Source organism: Aspergillus eucalypticola (genome assembly GCF_003184535.1).
Source record: "Aspergillus eucalypticola CBS 122712 chromosome Unknown BO83scaffold_33, whole genome shotgun sequence".
In the NCBI taxonomy this organism is placed as follows: domain Eukaryota; kingdom Fungi; phylum Ascomycota; class Eurotiomycetes; order Eurotiales; family Aspergillaceae; genus Aspergillus; species Aspergillus eucalypticola.
Genome location: NW_020290307.1, coordinates 152,755 through 166,896, shown reverse-complemented (window position 1 = coordinate 166,896; position 14,142 = coordinate 152,755). Strand labels below are relative to the sequence as shown.

The 14,142-nt window shown below is 51.1% G+C and overlaps 4 protein-coding genes across 4 annotated transcripts; 1 reads left to right on the top strand and 3 right to left on the bottom strand.

Moving 5' to 3' along the window:
* Positions 1-16: 16 nt before the first annotated feature.
* On the bottom strand, positions 17-2,170 carry BO83DRAFT_402780 (SET domain protein; the record flags this gene model as incomplete). The annotated part of the gene is made up of 3 exons (XM_025533562.1): positions 17-1,275; positions 1,332-1,591; positions 1,668-2,170. The coding sequence occupies 3 exons, from the start codon at positions 2,168-2,170 to the stop codon at positions 17-19; spliced, it is 2,022 nt and encodes a 673-aa protein (XP_025383555.1).
* A 1,789-nt stretch (positions 2,171-3,959) lies between these two features.
* BO83DRAFT_148672 (Sit4-associated protein) lies at positions 3,960-7,484 on the bottom strand. Its single transcript, XM_025526221.1, has 3 exons — positions 6,485-7,484; positions 5,056-6,426; positions 3,960-5,002 (listed from the first exon to the last, which is right to left on the bottom strand). The coding sequence occupies exons 1-3, from the start codon at positions 7,157-7,159 to the stop codon at positions 4,280-4,282; spliced, it is 2,769 nt and encodes a 922-aa protein (XP_025383554.1). The 5' UTR covers positions 7,160-7,484; the 3' UTR covers positions 3,960-4,279.
* A 1,789-nt stretch (positions 7,485-9,273) lies between these two features.
* BO83DRAFT_382253 (putative SNF7 family protein (Cta1)) lies at positions 9,274-10,476 on the top strand. Its single transcript, XM_025532190.1, has 2 exons — positions 9,274-9,384; positions 9,508-10,476. The coding sequence occupies exons 1-2, from the start codon at positions 9,319-9,321 to the stop codon at positions 10,090-10,092; spliced, it is 651 nt and encodes a 216-aa protein (XP_025383553.1). The 5' UTR covers positions 9,274-9,318; the 3' UTR covers positions 10,093-10,476.
* BO83DRAFT_323146 (NRAMP family metal ion transporter) lies at positions 10,396-12,242 on the bottom strand (the record flags this gene model as incomplete). Its single annotated transcript, XM_025527922.1, has 3 exons — positions 10,396-11,206; positions 11,267-11,538; positions 11,598-12,242. The coding sequence occupies 3 exons, from the start codon at positions 12,240-12,242 to the stop codon at positions 10,396-10,398; spliced, it is 1,728 nt and encodes a 575-aa protein (XP_025383552.1).
* Between the last annotated feature and the right edge of the window lie 1,900 nt (positions 12,243-14,142).

The window sequence follows — 14,142 nt, the reverse complement described above, 5'->3', positions numbered from 1 at the left end:
ATGTCTCATCTGTCTACTACTCATATGCCTCTCCGGGCACATATAGGTAATTCTCCGTCATCAGCCTCACCTGACCCCCACTTCCAGTCGCCAACAACTGCAGTGGATCGTCAGGAATCTGCACACACTCCTGCTCCCCGATCATCCATCCCCATCGCAACCAATTGGGCGACAGCCACCAATCGTCTTTTTGCCAGTCTCCCGTGTACGGGGCCAAACTGGTAAACACACCTGCGTTCTGTGACCTCATCTTCTCCAGTGTCTCGTCAAAGAGACTCACAATGTGCTCATCATCCTCGTCCTCCAAGGCCCAGGCCACATCATTCGGGGGCGGTGGGTAATTCTCCAGGAGGAAGCTAGCCCATCGGGACAGTCTGGGGGAGGGCTTTAATTCCTCGGAAGCACCAGATTTGCTAGCAGTGTGGGCTGCCGCAACCAGGCAAAGGAACATCGGGAAGGCAAATGGCGATGACCCACCGCTTCCTCTTAGCATTGGAATGGCGGATTCAGAAACTGACAAGATGTCCTGGAAGCAGGCCTTGCAAGGTTGCTGCATCGCCGTTGGGAGGAGGTCGGGCAATTCACCCAGGGTGAACAACTCCCCGTTGTTTGTAAGAAGAGACTTCCGCTCCAAAATCCGCACCTGCAGCCGCGAGTACACCTCTTCTGGGAACTTTCCGGTGGGGATTCGGCCCATATGGGCCCCAAGGACTCTCTTGGTCTCCTCCCAGGTCCCAGTGAAGTTATGTAGCCGCGCACGGTTCAGTGTCCATGCTGCGACAACTAGAGCGGTCTCAGACAACATGATCTGGCTGTCTCGGTATACTTTCGCATGGGTCTGTTTGAGGTTTGTCGGTGTCTGAAGATCTTCCCCTGACGCCCTGAGCTTGGCAGCATGTGTGACGACCTCAATGATAACCTGACTCAAGGCAGCAAGTAGGGCCCTAGAATTACCATAGACGTTTGGAATCTTGATGCCTTGATTGGTGATTTCGAGGGTTTCCAGCTCCCGGTTGTTGGCAGCCAGAACCGACACGGCGTCAAGCAGGGCAGGTGAGAAGATGGAATGCTCCATTGACATGTCAGGAGCGAGAAGAGGGTAGAACACGTTGAAGACGTAGTAGTGATCTTCTGGTTCCCCCACAGCAAGGTCAGGGTACATCTGCAGTTGATGGGACTTTGCCATGTAGAGGGGGCTTCCAGGCGGTGCTCGTAAACTGACAATGCGGTGGTCGCAAGGATTTCCGGAAATGCAGAAACCGTAGTTCATCATAACTGATATTTGTCAGTCACTAGCCACTTCGTGAAGCAGTTCTCCGGAGGGCACCTACGTTGCTCGTTATTCCGCGGTCCGTAATTGTTGCTGATCTCCTGGCCTGCCGACACGTCTTCTAGGACCACGAAGGCAACATCGTCCTTACCAGCCCGCCACTCCACCTTGGCTAGCGGTCGATGATTGCCCATATCGATGATGGGGAGAAGGACAGAGAGCTTCTCCTCCGACAGATCCGTTTCAGGAAAGACGCCAGAAAGTACCCTCGCCGAAAAGGCACGCGAAATGAACATCGAAGCTGCCCAGAGATAGAGGTCCCTACAAACACATCGCTAGTGTCAATGCCGCTCTGAACTAAGGCTTGAAACTGCAAGTAGCACTCTCGGTGGCCTACCATGTATACGCATCGGCACCCTCAAACCCAGCATTGCGCAACTCCGTCGAACCTTTCTCATACTTCTCCTTCAGAACCTCCAATCTCTTCTCCCTAGCCGCCAACAAGCTAGTACCATCCAACCATTGCAGATCTTCTCCTTCATAGTAAGGAGGAGTGGTCAAAGAGCCAGGCTGGGGCAATGTCCGAATATACGGGTACCAAAAGCCCTCAGTGCCACGAAGATACTGACCAATCAAGAAGAAGATGGTCGATTCCTTTTCTCCGACAGCATCAATAAACGACTGGGGGAGATGCAGGCCATGCGCCGAAAAGGAGATTGAGGGAGTGGACTGGTTAACAACATTGAAATAAGACATAGTAGTAGCCAAAGGCGTCTTGATGATGTGTGTGTCGGTGGGGACAGCATCCTTCCAGTCTTTCTTGACTTGGAGATGAACACCACGGCTTTCATCCTTGGCTATTTGGACGCTCTCGTGCAGATGACCTCCATTTTTAACCATCCAATTAAGCAGATCAAAGTAGATCTGTAGACTGTCATCATCGCCGGGCCTGGGGCTGCTAGTCAGATTATGGATTTTGTATCATGGAGTGGGCATGCGGGCAGCGTGATGGCGGGGGAGGGGTGAGCTGAATGCTTCACAGCCATTTATCATCATGCAGAATGCATAGAAGTTGTGCTTCACAGGTAGTATGCATATACATCCTTTTTGGAAATAGCTTAGACGGGAAATATGCATATACTGAGGCGATAATTTGACTCATGAAGCATCAGGCATAAAAAGCACCGCAACCCCGATGTCCGACCCGAAAACGTCATCGCGGAGATAGCAACGAAAATATTAGGGGAAAAAATAAACTTACCCCGAGGGCCCTGACGGCGCACTTGCCATGATCGCAAAGAAGAGTACTGGGGAATATACTACTCGTAAATAATCATATGAGCACTGCAGAATTCGAGAAATCCCCGGTACTGCTTCAGTTCCTCCGAGCGACGAAAGTTGCAGAAGCGAAAAGTGGGATTTTTGGCAGGAGCGGAAGGCAAGAATGGAAAGAATGAATGCGGCGTCCCACTTTCCCTCCCGCATCAAAATCGCCCATACATCCGAACAAACATAAGGTATATTATATAGTATGGAGCTACGAGCCATTTTCTCCAGCAAGAATGTAAACATAATCATTCAGATCGATCCTTATTGCCCGGAATTCCGCTTGGTCCGACTCGTTGAGGCATACAATCATGAACCGGAGCATATACAAAAGTGCCATGCGATCAAATAGTGTACATCATGGGAATTGAACTAATCCAAAAAAAAAGACAAAAGATGAAAAGCAATGAAAAGAGGCCGAAACAGAAATCAGAGTACCGCCAAAAAGAAGGAAAAAAGAAGTAAGCGTTGCATACATAACAGAAAGTGGACATCAAGCATCATGTGCAAAAACTAATGGGATGATGTGGTGGATGATGTGGAAGCCTTTCGCCCGGGGACGAGAATCTCGACTAATCCATCATCATCCTCCCCATCACTACTGTCATCTTCATCGTCGCCGAACGGTGAGGCACCCATCCGAGATCTACCGAAGTTTCTGTAGCGCCCCGAGGCGATGTCCGGATACCCCAAAGATTCGTTCATAATGGCCTCATCCTCTTCGTCCGAGTCCATCATGCCCGACCCAAGCGAAGGCCCGACCATTTCCCCCATGTCGTCTTCCTCCTCGTCAACCTCCAGGGGAACCCGCTCCTTGCGTCTCATGCCCTCCGGTCTACCTTCTCCATCCTCGTCGGAGGAGTTAGTCGAGAATGAGTCGGGAGGGCTGAAACCGGAGTCAGGGAATGTAGGCGATGAGAAGGGCTCATCCTTGTTGGCAGGTGGGAAATCAGTGGACGGGAAGGCTGCACTGGCAGGCGAGTTGGAGCCATCGGCATCCTCGTCCAAGCCGGCAATGACAAATGGATTCGTGGGCCATTGCATGTCATGTTCGCTTTGCTCGTTGTGACTTGACTCTTCACCACCCTCGGAGTTCTCGGCAGCCTGTTGTTTATGGGCAGCAAGTCGGGCTGCTAGCTGCCGCCGTGCGCGAGACGGACCTTGGCTCAACGGTGCTGGTGGTGGGGGAAGGATCGGGATTGGCTGACTGGTAGAGTTGGTAGAGCCCTATCATATTCGGATTAGTACACAAGCTCTGTTCCATTATGGAGGATAGTAGATGACGAGGTAAATGCGCAAATCCAGAAATCAGGTTAGGGATACACCAAAGGCGACGTCAACACCTAGGCGGCAAGCCAAAAGAAACTACTGGTGTGACCGGCAAGCACATGCTTAGTTCCAGAGAGTTGCAACATGATAGCGGGGAGCAGGAGTTCTTTAGAATGACTTCATACGTAAAGTAAAGCGTCGGAGAACGCTCTATGTGCAAGGCCCTCCGCGACCTCCGTCGCTCCTCTCGTCCATCATGCGCTATCCCAGCCGCAGCATGAAATGTATACCAGCCCAAGGCCCGATTCCAAAGAAAGATCAACCAACACAGGGTGTACCAAATGATGCAAAGATGGCCGCAGAAGAAGAAGAAGAAGGTAAAGGGTAGGGCGGAGAGGGATATCCAGGATTGCGTCAAGCATCGCGCATATCGACATCAGTGAAAAGGTGATGACCCACATTGTCAGAGCCGCCTTCAGCAGAAGGCTCGGCCATATTCCGATCATCTTGATCTTCCATTTCTTCATCTTCATCGTCATCGCTGGAGCTAGCGAACCCGCTCAGCAGAGAATTACCGCTGTTTAGCCCGAAAGCTCCGCCGGAGACACTTCCTTGGTTCATCATGTCGAAGCCCTGGAACCCGGAGCCTCCCACCGAGCCATTCAGGCCAGCGTCAGCAAGCGCCGATGATGTGTTCGCGCTCTGGCCGGAATTGAGCATGCCTTGGCGATGTCCAATCGACATGTCAGGGCGCACCCCTCCAAGAATGGCGTTGTCGCGCTCTCTGGTCTCAGAAAGCGTTTGCTCCACATAGTCTATCCACTCCGGGTTCAGCACATTCTCCATAACCGTGGGAGAGAGCAACTCGGGCGGGTGCCGTTCGCTGAATTTCACAACCTCTTCAGCAATCAAGGTCAAGTGGCCCATGTACCCTAGTCGGATCTGTTTGGTTCGCTGCGCCTCATCACTTCGCTTTTGGCCTTCGACAATGCTCTGGGTGATTCGGCCAGTCTCAAAAACGTCAATGGCCAGCAGACGATTGTAGCCACGGTCCATGGGACCGTTGAACACTTGTTGGACAACATCATAGACAACGTTGTGAAGGAAATTGTTCCAGGGGAATCGGAAAAAGAAGTCCTTAAATACATCCGTCAGAAATTGCCCATGACATAATTTAGTTGCAGACTTACCAAAATAGTCGGTACCACCTTGTTTTCAACGAACATAATCTTGAGATAGTCACCAACAACAGGTTGCCCGTTGGAATCAATCTGAACATCTGGGTGCAGCTGTCGCGGCACATCACCGTCGTTTGGCGCCGAGTCGGAAGCGGGTGGAACTGAGCTTGAAGCATCGCCGACCTGGCCAGCAGTATCAGGCGTCAAGGAGCTCTGTTGATTATTTGTTTGGTCTACGAGAGGAGCCGATTCCTGTTCGGCTTGGGAAGACGCCGTGGTCTGTCCTTCCATACCGTTGGAAGCCGCTTCTGCAGCTGGCTGGCCTTCCTTGCTGGTCTGTCCACCGCCCAGGCTAACTTCGGCTATACCTGACGCAGTAGCTGACACAGGATCGGAAGTAGGCGTATGTGCCCGAACCTGACTCGCAGGGTTTCCATCGTGTGAGCCGTCCTCCGATGCGCCATTTGAAGCATTTTCGGCTGTTTCTGTCGGTGTGTGCTGCAAGGGAGCTGCGGACTCCGGCTTGGACTCGGCGCTGCTGGTGTCCTTCACTTCAGCGTCCTTCTCCTTGTCGACCAGAACACCGGATGCGCTAACGTCTTCGAAGCTTTCCTCGCCCGTATTCGCGACCTCAAGCACTCTAGAGCCTTCGGGGGAACCGTAGCCAATGACGGATCCATTGACAAAGTCCACCGTAGAGTCGTTCCCATCGAATGCCGATGTCTCTTCGCGGTGCGGGTTGAAGACACCTTCGCGCATGAGCCTCTCGCGCTCAGCATCACGCTGCCGTACGTAATCGTCACTCCCCGGCTCGTTCAGAAGGCCCATGTTACTGCAATGTAGCAGTTCGGCCATCAATTCGCACGTCTTGAATCTGTCAAAGCCCAGGGGCTCGATCTTGGCACCCCAAGCTGAGTTGAGCTTGCCCCTTTCTACACTTCTCACCTTGCCCCCATCGTTCACAGTGTGTTTCGAGCTTTGAATCAGCGCCATGAAGTCCGGTATGTGTTTGGCAAAAAGCCGAAGCAAATTCCCGAGGTAGATCGGATCGTATGTGGTGGGGAGTGAGTCCGGACCATTGATATTCTCAGGATCGTAGTCGGAGTTGTTCTTCCGGATCACTTCAATGACGATACCAACACCGACTGTCAGAGGGTTTCCACCTTGCAGCATGGCCTTGATGAGACTTTCCACACACGGCACGGAGACCAGCTGACGGGTGAGGCTGTTCGGGCCAATGCAGGATTGGTCATTCTGTGTTGCGTTCGCGGATATGGTGATGATGGCTTTGAGGAAATCCCCAGCCGAGGTCTGCACCGAGGCAGGGTGATCCGGGGACAGAAACGAGAGGAGCGTGGGTATGAGGTTTTGAGTTTTCAACCACTGCGGACGTTGATCAGCATGAATCACTTACAGGCGAAAACAGTCACCCTCAACTTACATCAACAATGCCATGGCCACCTTCTACCTTCTCCAAGCTGATGATTTTGAGTAAAAGGTCCATGACCATGGGATTGTCCACGTGCTGCAGAATTGCCGGTACAATTCCCTCCATTGACTTGAATAGCTCCAGCATTTCACTGGTTTTCTTGTCGAATAGAGTTTCGTTCACTTTCGTAAAGTAACTCGCCTGAGCCGAGTCCAGAGGAGACGAGCGCCGCAAAAACCCCCAGAAATCTCGTAAGTTGTCGGGATTGAGCAGAATGGACTCCACAATCGACCATATCTCCGACGACAGAATTTCGCATGCGACGTAGGCTCGCTTCATGCGATCCTTCTCCGCCCGCTCCAGGTCTTCGGGGTCCAAAATATCCTTAAGGGGGTCACCCCCCTTGGCCTCTTCCGTTGCATCATCATCTCTGTTCGTCTGCGCATTGTTCTCGTGATCGTCATCATCTTCGTCGTCTTCATTCACCAGACTAGGCGCAGTGACATAATCCATGAGTCGTTTAAGAACATTATCTTCTCGTAAGAATTCTATGAGCTTCGTATTATTTTGTTTGAGCTCTTGGATGAGCTCAGACTCATCCAACAGCTCTTCAAGGGTGACATCGGGCTTGTCTAGCAGGGTATCGATGGCGGAGATACTCGCATATCCTCCGAAACGCCAAAACATGATGAATTATATAACTGGGCGAAAAGAGTCATGGAAAGGAAGCACAGTAGCACGGGCACTTTTGGTCGCAGGTCGTCGCCGGAACGTCGTTACGGTGAGCCGAATATGATACAAAACCGTGGGTGAGCGGAGGTGGTCTAGTATATGAGTCTCATGCAAAGTGTTGAGTATGCAATGGTTACTCGGTGAAAAGTCATATATCGAAACAGACTTCGGAAGGACTGAGTCGTTTTGAGATCGAATCGTCCCGAGACACAAGACAGGAGAGAGGAGAACGATAGGCAAGATAAACCGGGTCAGAGCGGCCAAGCGCTACATGCGCAAAATAGACAAAGTTAGTAAGGTTGCATGCGCCTCAAGCGTTTCAATAGAGAAAGATCGGTGAATATGGGCTGAAGAATTATCAGGGGCGGGCTTCTCAGGCAGTCGGGGAAGGAGTCAGGTCTCGAAGAGCCTATGAGGGCGGCAAACGACAGACTTTACGGGGATGACAGCAGAAGCAGCAGCAGGACAAAAGTGCATTGCCATAAAATCCGAAAAGGGCAAGGAAGGAGGGAGGAGGTCCAGACCACGTACCTTTCACGACCTGAGAGAGTGAGAGAGTGACAAAAGACGAAACAAGAGCAAGGTCCGTTGTTTGGGAGGGCTGAAGCGACCCACGGGCAATGTAATCACTTTGTCAGCCCGGCACTGCACAGGCGAAACCAGTCCGTCAGATGGGGGGAAAGGAGGAAGGATAAATTGAGGGTCAACAACCCAAAGGCTTAAAGTGAGGATCACAGGCTGACAGTTCGCAGGATCACGTTTGACTTGTGGTGCGCTGGCGGGAGTGTCTGGATCGGCCGGCAAGACTGAATTGATCCCTGGAAGGTGACGATTGAACAAGCAGGGCGGAAATACCCAACAAGCCCGAGGAGCGACGGCGGGGAACCGAAACCAGATACGCGAGGGAGAGGGGGGCAATAATGGATGATTGTGAAAGGACCACGAGTGGATGGAATTAGTTAATTTCAGACGCTTAATAATCCGCGGCGAGAACGGTAAGTTAAGTAAGTATTGTAGTTATACAGTTTCTAATCGGTTATTCCTCCTTCTAGAAGTCCAATGGTTGTTTGTGGTTGATGAGGCTGTCCTCCAGACGTTCGCGTAACCACTCCGGAACGTTCCCTTCAAGACGCACGAGTTGTTATTACCTACTCCTTGCAGGTTTGGTGCAAAGGCCGGCAAAGTATCAGGTACCGCACTGGCCTTATCCGCTTGTGCACAGATACAAGTACCGGGTACTCTGTCTTGTTTCGTTTCACCGGAGCTGGGGGGGGAGGAGGCAGCTGGGCGGTATGTTACCGTCACTCACCTTACACTATAACTGTTCTTATCATCAATAAAATACCATTTGGTGGTCAATTCACCTTCATGAATCATGGTGTCCAGGTGAGTAATCTCAGCCAGACCATGCTAACAAACACATAAATATTCACCCGGACTCGGGTGAACAAGCGTGTGCTTAGGCTAGACTCGGGGGCCAGTAAGCAGATCAGCCTTGCAGTCATTAACTGAAGACAATACCCCATACTCCGTCACTCCGGTTCATCTGCCTCGGATCACGAGTCAAGTCTGGATTTGATCATCAGGACAATTCTCCAGTTATAGCCTGGAATATAATATCATATCTGTCATCTAATTCACTGGTCAACATCACACTGACAATTTTAGCCAGAAACGGCACATGAACGTATCTCCTGCATAATACCACATCTTACTGTATTATACCTCATCACGTGGGGGCAATTCTAGGTAGCAGCCTAAGCTTCGTCTCGAGCGCAACTGATAACATTCACCCCCGCTGTTCTGACCTAATACTTTTTTGTATTATAATACCTGGTCGAATCATCTCGCGCTCACTATCACAAATATTCTGTAATTCATGAAGCCTTTTTCTCGCCCAAAGCCCAACTCACAGGACCACCCGACACAGCTCTATACCCGACCGGTTATCTCCAAGGCGGCGAGGCGAGACCGCGGCCGCTAAGGACCGAACCAGACCATATCCATCTATCTACCCCCCCCCCTCCCCCCAATTCAGGGCGGCCTGTTCAAGACCCTCAAGCTTGCCACAAGAAGCTCATCCCACAATCCTCTCTCATATCCAACCAGCCAAAATGAACCGGCTATTCGGTACGAAGAATACGGCACCCAAGCCAACCTTAGACGGGGCCATAACCAATGTACGTTTTCCCTTCCCCTTCCCCTAACAAGTCATCCATCCATCAATGTTGTTGCCCAATCCATCCATCTCGTCCCTTCATCCGCCCGACCCCGCATGATTAACACTTCTCCCACCCGGACAGGTGGAAACCCGCATCTCCAGCATTGACGTCAAGCTTGCGGCACTCAACTCGGAACTATCAACCTATCAAACGAAGATCTCGAAGATGCGCGACGGGCCGGGAAAAACCGCCTTACGGCAGAAGGCGCTCAAGGTACTCCAGCGGCGGAAACAGTACGAAGCGCAGCGGGATCAGCTGTCGCAGCAGTCGTGGAATATGGAGCAAGCGGGCATGATGCAGGATAATCTGAAGAATGTGATGACGACGGTGGATGCGATGAAGACGACCACTAAGACACTCAAGAAGCAGTATGGTCAGATTGATATTGATAAGATTGAGCGGTTGCAGGATGAGATGGCGGATTTGATGGACGTGGGGAATGAGATTCAGGAAAGTATCTCGAGGGCGTATGATGTTCCTGAGGATGTGGATGAGGCGGAACTGGATGCTGAATTGGAGGCGCTGGGTGAGGAGACTATGATGGAGAGCTCCATGGCGGATAGTGCCATGCCGAGTTTCTTGCAGGATGAGGTGGCGCCGCCGCAGTTTATTGATGAGCCGCCGGAGCAGACGAAGGTTAAGGAGCCTGCTAGTGGGCTGGGTTAGGATTACATACGTGGTTTACTATGAGAATAGCGGTTTAGGAGTTATGATCATGGTGGCATCGGAGTTGGGATTTTTTCTTGTTATCTTTTCCTTCCCCTCAAATTATCGATTAATCTGTGTTCATTCTACGAACATTTATTGTATATGTTCTGCTCACTTTCTTCCCCTTTACATGTCTGCATCTTCGGAGTGTATCATACCGTACCTCCAGCCTTCTGAGCTACACGGCTTGCACATTCCAGCGACACTTCCTTTCGAAGAAATGTCGTCCCCTTCAGTTCGGCGTTCCATTTGTTTCACGCTCTAGGCCTTGCCGAGTCCAATCAGGACGAGCAGAGCCACGTTCATGACCGCAATGATTACCCAAACAATGACAGCGATGGCAGTAACAAACCAGTTGTTTCTCATCTTGACTCCGTCGGCCGAGGCATTCTCACCGGAGAAGTTTCTATCCGTAGGGACGGTCATGTAACGGTTGCGGCACGTAAAGTAAACCAGAGGAGCGGTGACAAACGGCAGGATGACACTCAAAACCACTTGGCTGGCGTTTAGAGTCTTGTTCAATCCCTCCTTGCCGACAGCAGCTGCAATGATTATGCTAGGGATGATACTGATAGACCGCGTGACCAGTCGCCGGAGCCAAGGTCTGATACTCCAGTTCAGCATTCCCTCGCTGACCATTTGTCCAGCCATGGTACAGACGATTCCGGCGGAGATACCTGAGAGGAGCAGGGCCAATGCGAAGATCAGACCTGCAGCCGGGGCAATGGAGCTAGAGAGAAGATCGTAAATGCCAAAGAGGTCTGCTTCATCAGCTCCCGAAGTGCCGTACAAGGAAGCACCAGCAACGATGAGAATGGCGCTGTTGACGAACAGGGCAAATGTAAAGAGGGACAACGTAAGCTCAATGACGGAGTACTTCAGACATCCCCGAATGGCTTGGATTGACGGCCTGTATTCCACTTCTCCGTTGGTGCTTCCAAGGCAGACGGAGGGATCGACATAGCCTTGGGTAACATCGAATTCCTTCAGTCGCGATTGGACAACTCCGCTGCCAAGAAACATGGAGTGAGGCATCACCGTAGCACCGAGGATACCACAGCTTTGATACAGACTGTTAGATAGGAAGTTAGTAAGCGCAATGTCTCGGTCATTTACGAAGCGGGCCACTCACCCATTGGACTGCACGATGGCAGACGAAGGCAAGTAGCCCCGGAAAACAGCTCCGACCGACTGTTCTTTAATGAGAGCGAGTTGAATGCAAAAGCAAATCACCACTCCCAGGACCAACAGCATGACAAAGAACTCGAACAGACGCAGACCCCACATGGCGCCATTCGGTCTATAGAATATCAAGATGAAGAGAACATCGGCTAGTGTGATTGCGCATCCCGCCACCAGAGGGATATTCAGGAGAAGGTTGAGCGAGATGGCAGATCCGACAACCTAGGAAACCAGGTTAGCACCAGCATCCGAAAGCAAAAGGGGGGATATTAGCTGCTTACTTCTGCGATATCGGTTGCCACGATGGCGGCCTCCGCAAAAACGTACAGGATGTAGGTCAACCACTTGGGTAGGTGCTCCCTGCAGTTTTCCGCCAGGTTGAGCCCGGTCACAGTGCCGAGCTTAATACACAGCGACTGTAGAAAGATTGCAAAAAGATTGGACACTAGGACGATGAAGAGCAAAGCATAGCGAAACTCCGCGCCTGCAGAGACATCGGTGGAGTAGTTTCCCGGATCAATGTAAGCTACCGCGATCAAGAATCCCGGGCCCACGAAGCGACCAAACTTCTTGATACTTTGAGCGAGACGGAGAAAGAAAGAAAAGGTTGATGTGTTGAAAGGACGGCGAGGTGATTCGCTGCTCGTCCTGGGTGATTGGTCCCCAGGAGCGGCAGCGATCACTTCGCCGGGTGTCTTCTTCTCCATCTCGGGCTCGTTTCCATCTAGACTATTTGGTCTATGATCCATCGCTGCAATTCCTTCACCTGCAGCTCCCCCCATACCGCCTGCGTGTCTCCGATGCACCTTCGAGTTCGCAATGCCGTTGAAATCGCTTCGAGTGGTAACGTCGGCATTCAGCGCCGGCGGATTCTGGTTCCATCCCGGGTGCTCGAGGGTGTCATCGGTGCGCGAAGGACAATTCATGGCGGACTGAGAAGCTCTTCAGTGACACGATTTGGAGATATTAGCAATTGCAGCTATTCCGATAACCACGAGGTCGGAGTATTTAGGCAACGCCACGTTCGGGACGTCAGTCTAGGATTCAAGGACCCTGCGGGGAAGCCTGCCCGAAACTGCCCGATTGCGGTAGTCGCTGTAGACACGTCCACTGCGGAACAGGGCAGAGGGTCGGAAGAAATAGATAGATCGACTGCTAAGTGTTCAAATGCAGTTGTTACGATGGAAGATGGGTCCAGAAGATAAAATCAGTAACATTCACTCCAGTCGGAAGCAGGAGAGGGAAGAGGAGGGGGAGATTCAGAATTTTGGTAGCATGACGGCATGCGGTTCTGAGGCTGTTCGCGGTGAAGTGTGGCCAACTGGGCCGCCCAGACCGACTAAAAACATCAATTCTAGGCAACATTGTGTTTCTCGTGGATTCGGTGACACATTGAATTTCAGCGAGGAAAAACGGAGTCTGCATAGATACCCCATGGGCACCGGAAGGAAAGGGTTTAATGGACCCAGAAGATAGACACATTGATAGATGGTAGGAGGTGGTTTGGCAGCCAAGTCATAGAATCCTGAAGTCCCGTGATACGCCTTGTCCTCCCCTTGCTGCAGCTGATCGATCTGCTTGGCCTTTGTCTTCCCTCTGATTCGACCACTTCCACGGGATCTAAGCGCCTAAATTGGCGTCTTCGTAGTACATCAACGGCATGATTTCCTTGATAGTGGGCAGGTTGTACTGTAGAATTTACACATAGGGGCCGAAATCTGGGACCGCGAGATTCTGGTGCTTCCGTGCGGCTGCTGCCGCGTCGGCAATCAATGGGTCCAAGATCTTTGTTTCGATATCGGACCATTTTTTGCGAATGGATCCGGACCGTTGTAGCTTCGAGGTAACATCGTGGAAAGCACCATTCCAAATCACTTTAATCGCGCAACAGGTTTTGATGGATTCGCCAACCCTTGAGCCAAGTGTCTAGATCCTATGCCCGAATGGCTTCAGGGGTTTCTTCCCAGCGCTATGCTACCAAATTCACAAGATAGGCGACAAAATACCTCGGTCAGCATGTTTGACTGGTCTCCGAACGATTTCTTGGTATACCAATTGCGGGTCAGAGAACGCGTAATGGCAATCAGAAAAAGACGCACTTTCGAAGACAAAACTCCAGTGGTGATCCTCTCAAAGGCTATTTATTGCTAGAGCTCCCCCAATTGATGTCCATCGCACGGCAACTATTACTCTATGCAAGATGGCTGGATGGACAGTCATGGCTTTTTTAAGTTATTCTTTCGATATATTAGGTACTTTGAAAACTAAGCAAGATGCATGCTAGTCCCCAGATCAACAGCATAGTTGGCATTGAGGAACCCACCTGAGTTCTGCATCCACAACCTACATCGAGTGGAATATGCTTCTATAACCAGCTGTTGTATTGGTAGGTCTAAAGGGAAGACGGTCCATGCTGGATGTTTGTGTCCATTGTACTAGTCAACCGATGTAGCCCTTGTGGCCACTGAAGTCAGATATTCAATCTGCGTTCGGCTTTGACCCTCTAGGTATTGGTATATCAGAGTTGACTGCCCACACAGGTCTCCCAGCAATACCCAGGGCATCCTTCCAAGGGTTTCTCTAGATATTAATCCCTGCTGTAGGTTAACGTGAGCAATTAGTATCTTAAAATAGGACAAGACCGTCTGTCAGTGCTTGGAAGTTTAAACGGCTATCAGACGACTCGGATCGAGAGTCCTGTAGACATTGTGTAGCATCAAGCAAATGGTCAGTAACAATGTATGTCCTACACTTCTCACAGACTTCAGATGGCTTCTTGAATATCCTGGTCATTTTCCTGTATGGGAGTAATCACTTGATTCGAAT

What these genes read in the sequence shown, in the direction of transcription:
- BO83DRAFT_148672 (XM_025526221.1), bottom strand. Translation starts at nt 7,159, where the DNA reads ATGTTTTGGCGTTTCGGAGGATATGCGAGTATCTCCGCCATCGATACC. An exon ending in GTGGCCATGGCATTGTTGAT is followed by an intron (nt 6,427 to 6,484) that starts GTAAGTTGAGGG and finishes CAACGTCCGCAG; the next exon opens with TGGTTGAAAACTCAAAACCT. An exon ending in AGGTGGTACCGACTATTTTG is followed by an intron (nt 5,003 to 5,055) that starts GTAAGTCTGCAA and finishes GATGTATTTAAG; the next exon opens with GACTTCTTTTTCCGATTCCC.
- BO83DRAFT_382253 (XM_025532190.1), top strand. Translation starts at nt 9,319, where the DNA reads ATGAACCGGCTATTCGGTACGAAGAATACGGCACCCAAGCCAACCTTA. An exon ending in TAGACGGGGCCATAACCAAT is followed by an intron (nt 9,385 to 9,507) that starts GTACGTTTTCCC and finishes CCACCCGGACAG; the next exon opens with GTGGAAACCCGCATCTCCAG.